At 32.7% G+C, this 9276-nt stretch overlaps 1 protein-coding gene and 1 pseudogene across 2 annotated transcripts; one reads left to right on the top strand and one right to left on the bottom strand.

Moving 5' to 3' along the window:
- Window positions 1–658: 658 nt before the first annotated feature.
- LOC106393326 lies at window positions 659–3548 on the bottom strand (annotated as a pseudogene).
- Window positions 3549–6021: 2473 nt separating this feature from the next.
- On the top strand, window positions 6022–8712 carry LOC106396846 (guanylate kinase 2). 2 transcript variants are annotated; one of them, XM_013837343.3, is made up of 11 exons: window positions 6022–6231; window positions 6513–6560; window positions 6638–6739; window positions 6818–6894; window positions 6966–7095; window positions 7181–7543; window positions 7613–7734; window positions 7818–7953; window positions 8039–8084; window positions 8183–8276; window positions 8363–8712. In XM_013837343.3, the coding sequence occupies exons 2-11, from the start codon at window positions 6558–6560 to the stop codon at window positions 8445–8447; spliced, it is 1158 nt and encodes a 385-aa protein (XP_013692797.1). In that variant the 5' UTR covers window positions 6022–6231; window positions 6513–6557; the 3' UTR covers window positions 8448–8712. The 2 variants fall into 2 exon arrangements, with proteins under 2 accessions (XP_013692797.1, XP_022562772.1); XM_022707051.2 differs by having other exon boundaries at window positions 8180–8276.
- Window positions 8713–9276: the final 564 nt, after the last annotated feature.

The raw sequence follows: 9276 nt of genomic DNA, 5'->3' as shown, positions 1-9276 counted from the left end.
TATACTACAATGTATGAGACATCAAGAAACAATAAAATAATCACTTTTGTGATCAGATTACCAATTAATAAAATGATCATCACATTAATTTTGAAATCAAAATGATCACTTGGCATATTAATAAACATGACATGGCTTGGACTAATTGTGACATTGACATTTACATTTAGTGTTGTTTTATAATTTTGGTAAGTTTTTAAAATAAGGTAATAACTTATAAATCATCATTAATATAAGAATAAATAGTAAAGTTAAAAATATAGTAATATATAATAATTTACGAAAATATTATTTAATTTTGTTTAAATAATTTTATAATTTTTAGTACTAAAACAAATCTTAAAAAATTTATGCATTTTCAAAAAAAAAAAAATTATAATCATATTATGATTATTTCTTTTTAATATTTACAAATTTTAGAAATATTATTTAATTTAATTTTTTTGTTAATTATACATAACAAAACTTTCCTTAATTTTATAGAATTTTATTTAATATATATTAACCAAAATAAATAAATAAAAATATTTCCAAGATATATATATATATATATATATATATATATAAATGTAAATAAAAATATTTATTTTATCTTAATTTTTACATAGAATTAAAATATTGTATGCAAATATTAAAACCAAAAAATTAAAAAAAAAATTATTTATGAATATAATTTTAAAATTTTATTTCTGCACATGGTGTAGGAAAACACCTAATACAATAATAAAGGCTTAATTTACATACATATATTTTTCGTAAACAAAATGAATACAAACATATGTACAAATATACGTATGGTGCGAATTTGGGCCAAGGGGCTAATAATGATCGCATTTGCAGCAGAGTCCAATCAACTAGCCCATACTCCATATCATAGATTACGGCATAGTCATGTGATTATTTTTGTTGACATGTCATCGAACGAAATTGACGGATACCAATAAGCAGAGCCGGACCTGAGATTTTCGGGGCCCTATTCAAAATAAAGATGAACTTATTGTAGTTTTGATGATAAAAAACAGCATCGAAAAAATTATAGAACAAGAAGAAAAAAAGAACAGTCTAAACATAATTAATCTTCAAAATACAGTTCTACCGATTTTGAAAAATAACTCTTCTTGCAGTTTTTTCAGCAAAATCATTCATCAAACTTTCATAATTGAGATTTTGAATTAAAGCTTTCTCGATCGATAGCATAGTCAATCCGTTTAACCTTTCCTGTGACATAGTAGATCGTAGATAAGACTTTATCAACTTCAACTTAGAAAAACTTCTTACAGCTGAAGCGACTGAAACAGGAATGGTGAGCATTATCCTGTAAGCAATCCATATACTCGGATAGCTATCCTTCATTCTCTTCAAATAATCCAGCACTTCTACATTCTTCTTGAAAATCTTTGGCAAAACTTCTCTGAAAATTTTGATTTCCATGAACAAATCATTCCCATCAATATCAGAATCTGCTCCATGCTTAAGAAAAGCTTCAAGGTTAGAACATTTACTCTTCAAAATATCATCGCTTGTTGAGTTGAGTTTCCGTAGACTGAACAAAAACCCAAAAATATTTTCATACTCTTTAAATTGTTCTAACCTTGTTTGGAAAGAAACAATAGCTTGGTCCATCATTTTGAAAAAAATAATTGATTCTGAAATCATCCTCCACACTTAGAACCTGGCAAACATCATCACCTTTGTCTCGCTCTTCATCAAAATGAGTTTTCCTTTCAATAAGGCGCTTGTTCCTCTTGTTAAACATGGGTATCCATAGCAATGGCAATTTTTAAAGCTTCAGCTTTTGCTTCTTGAAATCCCGTTTCTCTATACTTTTGGAAAAAAAAGGAAAAAAAGAAACTAACCCCTTTAGCTGAGCAATGGCATCATCGATATCAATATCTTCAGACTGTAGCGTCTTGCTCACAGTATTAACAGCAAACAGAACATCATACCATATAACCAGACCAAACAAAAACTCCAACCCTCCAATTCCATGTGTTTCACTTATCGCAAGACATTCAGCATCACTCCGCGCTCCTGGATCCTCACTGTTTTCTGCAAAGTAAAGTAAGACATCTCTGATTTCTGGAGCTTTAAAACGTATTGCCTTAACGCTTTCGAGGTGACTTTCCCATCGCGTATCTGATAGCGCTTTAAGCGTGAAACTTTCCACCATTTTTCTGTACATCTCCCACCTAGTCGTAGAAGGTTGGAAAAAATTATATAAACGCTGGATAATCCCAAAGAAAGACATCGTTTTATCAGAAGATTTAGCAATATCACAAATAGCCAAATTCAGATTATGACAACCACATGGCGTATAAAATGCTCTCGGATTGATATCCAACAATCTCTTCTGCACTCCTTTGTTTTTTCCTTTCATGTTGGATCCATTGTCATAACCTTGTCCCCTGACATCATTAATATCCAACTTCAAACCAATCAGTGTATCACATAGTAGCTCAAAAAGCCCTTTTCCTGATTTATCTTCAACTTTGAGAAAGGTAAGAAAAAATTCTTCAATCTGAACTGGACTCACTGATATATCCACACATCGAATAATGAGAGGCATTTGCTCTTTGTGGCTGATATCTGGAGTACAATCAAGAATAACCGAGAAGAATTTTACCTCTTTAATCTTCTTAATGATCATAAACTTGATTTCAGAACTCAACATTCCAATCAACTCATTCTGAATTTTGTAGCTGAGATAATGGTATCAGGTTTCTCCTTTGGTGATTCTCCTAATGTGCTCCCTCATTACATGATCAAATTTACCAATCATCTCAATATTCCCCAGAAAATTTCCATTGTTCTCTTGACAAATTTTGTCATTAGATCCCCGAAATGCTATATTACTCTTAGCCAAATATTCCACCACTGAAAATAATCTCAGTAAAAGCTCCCTCCAATGATTCTTCTCTTTTCGATTTCCTCTTGGACACACTTATCAATTGTCTGATTCGTTTGCAGCCTCATCTCTAGTTCCATCCACCGGCTCATACACATAATGTGATCATGACTGGTTTCATGTTGGCTCAGCCTTATTCCAGTATTATTTCAATCCAGAAACCCAATGCTTGCTAGTTGAGTAGTTTCCTTGTAACGGGTGAACAACTTGCAACAAAAACAATAGATCTTGTCAAATGTTGTTGAATAAACTAACCAACGCCGCTGCTGCATATCTCCATTCTTCATGATCCTTTTGTAATTTCTATGTGAAAAGTGTCTACCACTTTCATTTTTGGGGAAAATATAATCTTCAGATGGTGGTGGGAGAGGACCTTTCTCAACCAAATAATCTCTTAACTTCTGGTCAATTTTTCTCCAATTTCCAGGATCCATAAGATCAAAGGCTGAATCATCTTCTTTATTGGCAATAAGAATTATGATTGTTGGAAACTTGTCAACGTAACAAAAATCAAATGCTTGAATCCAACGTTGGAAACATATTAGCGTTGGCAACTTCGCATCCACAAGGAGACCAAGTCCTAGTCCACGACGTTGTCTCATTCATCTAATACTAGTCGTGTCACACATCATATTTTGGTTTACAAACAAAAGAAAAGCAATTAACCAAACAGAGATGGATTCTTTTCTGGATCACTATGTTACAAGCTTAGTTTAGTTAAGTTCTCTAAGGTAATATTGTTTTCTTCTTCCAAGTTCCATGTCCTAGAGTTTCATTCGCAGTACTCAAACCTGAATTTATAGCTGGACCGAATCTGGCGTCAACGTCATCAGCTACCATATTGAAAAGCATATACATAACAAAATTTTAGCCAAACCTAATTTTTTAAGTGTAAGTATTAAGTATGCTTGAAGTTCGGCTTCCAATACTTCACCAACCACATCCTATTTATACCTTTGCGTATGCATAATTGAATCGTAATTTATAATTCTTTTTTTTTTTTTGCTAAATTATGTCTGCTGGCTGCTGCATATTATTAGATGTACTTATTTATGTCGATAAAATATTACCCAGCTTATATATACTTTCACTCCCCTATACTATATTTGCGAAGTGATTTTGCCACATGTCCTCTCTACAATCAATTTCACAAAACAAATATGACATAGCTACTGAAATTGATGACATGGTTTCCAGAAAAATATGATATGGATAATTTCATTTAATGTTAATTTATATTTTTGGTAAACTTATTAGAATATGATAATAATTCGTATATTACATTTAATATTGATATATCTTTTTGGTAAACTTTTTTTTAAATATGGTAATAGCTCATACATCATCTATAAAATAAATATATTCATATATAACATTTCAAATTTCGAAATATTATTATTTTGGATAATTTTACAATTTGTATTACTAAAGTTTTCAAAAATTTCTACAATTTTTAAAAAATTTAAATATCTAATCGTAAGATCATTAGTTTCTTATATATCTACAAATTTTATAAATATTGTTTAGGCTAAATTTTTGATAATTATACAATTTTATATCATTTTATTAGTTTTGTACAAATTGATTTAATATATATCAAATCTATATTAAATATTAGTAAGAAAATAGTAAAATCTATAATATTTAATAAAATTTATTTTTAAATATAAGTTAGATTTAAAAAATTTCTTACTGCACATGGTGCAGGAAAACACCTAGTTATTTGGATTAGTAAAGTAAACTAATGTTATTGGTTCGACTTTTATATCATTAGAATACTTTAGCCAAAAAGAGCAGCAGTTCGAGCTTAAGTCTGACCAAACTCGACTGACACGCCATATAGCCGATGGGTTGCACACGTCTTGACAAATATATAGATTCTAAAGGTGTTTAGTGTCGATCATGGATACTATTCTTTACGCAAATGGTCATAGTGGACTCGTCTTTGTACAAAGTATTGAGGTATTGAAGTATTAATGAGAATCATGTTTTGATGTCCTTATCCACTTTTGAATATTCAACACTGGAGAGTTAATGGTTTGGTCAAAATCATGTCATGTTTGAATGGACGTTTGAATTTTGGGGGACAAAATCTCATGTTTCTAACCAATCCCATATGGCCTTGTGGTCCTCGTCTAACATTATTGGTCCAGTTTCACATTTCACGTCATTAGATTAAATGTTACCATCTTCTCTACGTTAACTCATTGTAGTACTTTTCGCTTGAAAATTCTTCCAAAGTCAAACTCTTAAAACTGCAAGATTCATGCATCAAATTTTGTTTTTAACTTTTAGTCAAAAAATGTTTTTAAACTAAAATACAAGCTATATAGAAGAAAAATGGAATAATTGGTGGAGTGACTGGTTTTTACTTTTTAGTTATATTTCTTTGTAAGAAAAAGAGTATTTGCACTCTCAACACAAACACTATAAACCTGTCTCATAATAAGATTTCACTCCCGACTAAGAATGAAACTCTACTTTTATACCAATTAGAAATTAATATGTGTTTGAAGATACAACTAAGACAATTTATTGATCGTCTCTTATTTTTGTTGAATTTCAAATTTTATAAAATAGTTTATATTTTAAAATTTTAAGCTAGCAAAAAAGGCTATCTATAAATAAAAATTCTAAATCCTAAGAAAATATAAAAACCAAAGCTACAATTATAAATGTTCAACTTTCAAATTTACATATTATTTTTAACAGCTAATCATAACTATGGCAATCTAATACTTCTTTAATATTTCTTTTTGTATATAAATTGATGTTTTAGGTTTTTTCACATATATTAAAAACAAGAAATAATTGTATTTATTTGTTAATTTTTGCATTGTTTTTTGTTTTGTAATAAATGTACAACCGTTCATTTTTTTATCATTTAATTTATTTGTAAATTTTTTTTAAAAATGTATTACTCAAAGTGTAAAACATCAATCTTTCAAGTACAAATAAAAACTCTAAACAAAATCTTTTTTAATAAGGAGAAAGTATTAATTGTATTCAAAATTATGACAAGCTATTAGTGTTTCAAAAAAAAAACAAGCTAATAAAAATTTAATCATTAATTGAATAATAATAACAATAATAATAATTACCTAATTGAAAAAAGAAGGATCGTATAGCTTTCCTCACAGCCTCCGGTCCTCTCTCCATGTTGTCTTGGGACTATGCACATATATATTCTGTATTCTTCCCCATAGCTGATTGAGAAATTTCCAGAGCCATATTCGATTGCCACACCAACAAAAAAAAAATTGAAATCTTTTTTCTCATTTCGATCCAAAAAGCCTTCGTCTTTCCTCAGCTTGTTCATATTCGAGGTAGGAAAAATCGTTCTTTTTTTTCCTTCTGGGTTTGGTCTCTTTCGTTTCATAGATCGTTTTGTTTATGTAGTTTCCAAAGTTTTGTGTTTTTACTTTTATGATTCTGCATTTTGGGTTTTGAATGTTTCTGCAGAAAACACAAAAAGGTCTAATCTTTTTTATTTAGACAAAAGTTGTTTTGCTCTGTCTTTTTTTTTTTTTTTTTTTTTTTTGTCTGCAGTTGTTTTGTTCTGTCTTTAGTTTGTTTTTGATCTCTTAATGTTGTGATTGTGCCATAGCTCAAGCTGAGTTGTGTCTTCTTGGAAAGCATAGAAAAAGCCTCTATGGTGAGACTCTTTTGGCGCGATTCACTTCGTTGCTATTCATTGTTTTGCTTGGGATGATTTTGGTTTCTTGTTAATAGGGAGGAGCACCAGCTTTATTTGTGGATCATCTGGAGAATGGACACACTAATGGCTGTAGTCTAAAATCCGAAGATACATCAGTTCAAATTGGAGATCGATCCGTAAGCCTCTCAGTTTCATGTTTTGGAATGTGAAATTGATTCAACATTATCAGCCTTGGTTTTGATCTCTTCTTTCAGTATGTGATTGGTGGAAGTCATGAAGAGAACCCATTGTTCCTTGGAGTTCAGATTCATGACAAAATCACTAACAAGTGGTGTGTGTTACATTACATCTTGTTCTATTAGAATCTTAAGTATCTGATGTCAATGTTGGTGTTTGTTTCAGGTCTAGTCCTACTGTTCTTGGAACAGGCCCTAAACCCTGCAAGGCCTACTCCGCCATTGTTCTTAAACAAGGACGGATCCTAGTTATCAAAAAAGATGCAGCTTCTGATGACTCTATATGGTTCCTCGAGGTTAGTCCTTAGTCACACCTCAATGTTGTTACCATTAGAATCTTTAGAGAGTCTTATTCTTACTTGTCTGAGCATTGATATGTAGGTGGACAGTCCTTTTGTCCGGGAACAAAGGAAACTCTTAGGCAAAGAGGTTGTTACATGGAGCAAAGGAGTGAGAGGAAACGCAGAGAAGCCTATTGTCATAAGCGGTCCCTCTGGAGTTGGCAAAGGAACGCTTATAACGATGCTCATGAAAGAGTTTCCTTCCATGTTTGGATTCTCTGTGAGCCACACGACTCGTTCTCCGAGGTGTATGGAGAAGAACGGTGTTCACTACCATTTCACTGAGAAAACTGTGATGGAGAAAGAGATTAATGACGGGAAGTTTCTTGAGTTTGCTTCTGTTCATGGTAATCTGTACGGAACCAGCATTGAATCCGTTGAGGTTGTCACAGATTCAGGAAAGGTAATACAAAGAGCATCATCTCTTGTGTGTTCTCCTTCATGCTGCTGATCTTTTAAATGATCATTGTAGAGATGCATACTTGACATTGATGTTCAAGGAGCGAGGTCTGTGAAGGCGAGTTCTCTTGATGCCATGTTTATATTCGTGTGTCCTCCTTCAATGAAGGAGCTTGAAGATCGGCTACGTGCCCGGTAAAAACTCAGACTTTTACCATATGAGTTGATGTAGTTGAAAGAGATTGTATTCTCAAGTTTCAAATGCTGTGAAAAACCAGAGGAACTGAAACAGAGGAGCAGATCCAGAAGCGGCTTAGAAACGCTGAAGCGGAGATCAAAGCTGGGAAGTCCTCAGGCATTTTTGGTCATATCCTGTATAATGACAACCTCGAGGAATGTTACAAGAGCCTTAAGGTGATTTTATCCGTCTTTTGTTTTGGAAAGAATGCTCTTAAAAGCTCTTTGGTGACGAATAACAATGGCTGGCTCTCTGTTTCAGAATCTCTTGGGGATAGACAATGACGCTCCAGTGAATGGCTTAGAAGGTAATTAAACCAAAACTGAAGAGTAGACACAATGTATATACTGATGAGGTATGAAAGTAAGCTTAATGTATTTTTTGTGATGGTTTGATTAAAAGCAGTAGAAGGGATCAATCTTCCCAAGGAGCATACAGTAACAAAGATGGAAGATAAGATATTGATTCAAGAAACAGGAGAAGTGATCAAGAACAACATGTACACTACTTAAATTGACTAATGAAATTTCTGGTTTGATGTCTCTCTATAGTGTTTTCGTTAATGAATGGTCTTTTGGTGAGCAGGATTGTGTTGGATTTATCTTCGATTAACGGGGGAGCACCCGGAAGAACAAGAGGGATCGTTCTGGACACGGTGAAGTCCAGCTAACAAAGAGTCTTTTTAGTCTTTCTCCGCTGAAAGCTAAATAGGGAAACATTGCTTCTTGTTTTTATTCTTTTGTTTACTGAAAAGACTTCAAGGCATTTTAGCGGTTGAAAGGTTTACTAGATAGGCAGTGATGATGATGATTACTATTATGATGATTCAAAAAAAAGACATCACCTCTTTTGAGAGATGATGGAGCGATATTTTTTTGTTCCTTTTACTGGTATAAAGTTTTTGTTTACTCTAAAATCTAATCATTTTGGTATTATTATTTAGGACATACACTAAGTATCAGAAGGTTGAAGCGCTGCAATGGTTTTTTTTTTTTAATTGAGATTCCTCATCACTAGTGTTTATATTTGTACATGACTCAAAGACGGTTAGTGGGCAGTTTACATTTGAAAATCAGCCAATCAAGTAGCTGAAAAGCATCTCAATAAGAGAAGAAGAATGACAAAGCTATTAAGGAGAAGAGAGCAACATGTGGGACTTTGGAATTAAAAGGGGTCCCCTCGAGGGAATGCAACTTGCATAGATTCGTTGGTCCAAAAGTCGGTGAGGGTGAGTGTGAATGTAGGAAGGTTGGGTGTACCCTACCCGAGCGTTACTTTACTTGAAGAAGACGACACCCATGATCCATTCCTGCTCCACCACACACTTGTCAAGTGATACTCTGCGATCTGTAATACCAAATAGACATGTGTGGCTCCTCACACGCAGTTAAAAGTATCTTTCTTGGTCCAACCCAACAACATTTCATCTCGGTCAGTTTGAACCAGAGATGGAGTTAATCTTGGTACTATACTTAGAAGGTTTTGTTGGGCTATAACCC

Source organism: Brassica napus, chromosome C4, assembly GCF_020379485.1.
Source record: "Brassica napus cultivar Da-Ae chromosome C4, Da-Ae, whole genome shotgun sequence".
Classification (NCBI taxonomy): domain Eukaryota; kingdom Viridiplantae; phylum Streptophyta; class Magnoliopsida; order Brassicales; family Brassicaceae; genus Brassica; species Brassica napus.
Note: the sequence above shows the minus strand (reverse complement) of the source record. Positions and strands in the feature narration are given on the sequence as shown.

What these genes read in the sequence shown, in the direction of transcription:
- LOC106396846 (XM_022707051.2), top strand. An exon ending in TTCAAATTGGAGATCGATCC is followed by an intron (nt 6,740 to 6,817) that starts GTAAGCCTCTCA and finishes CTCTTCTTTCAG; the next exon opens with TATGTGATTGGTGGAAGTCA. An exon ending in ACTCTATATGGTTCCTCGAG is followed by an intron (nt 7,096 to 7,180) that starts GTTAGTCCTTAG and finishes ATTGATATGTAG; the next exon opens with GTGGACAGTCCTTTTGTCCG.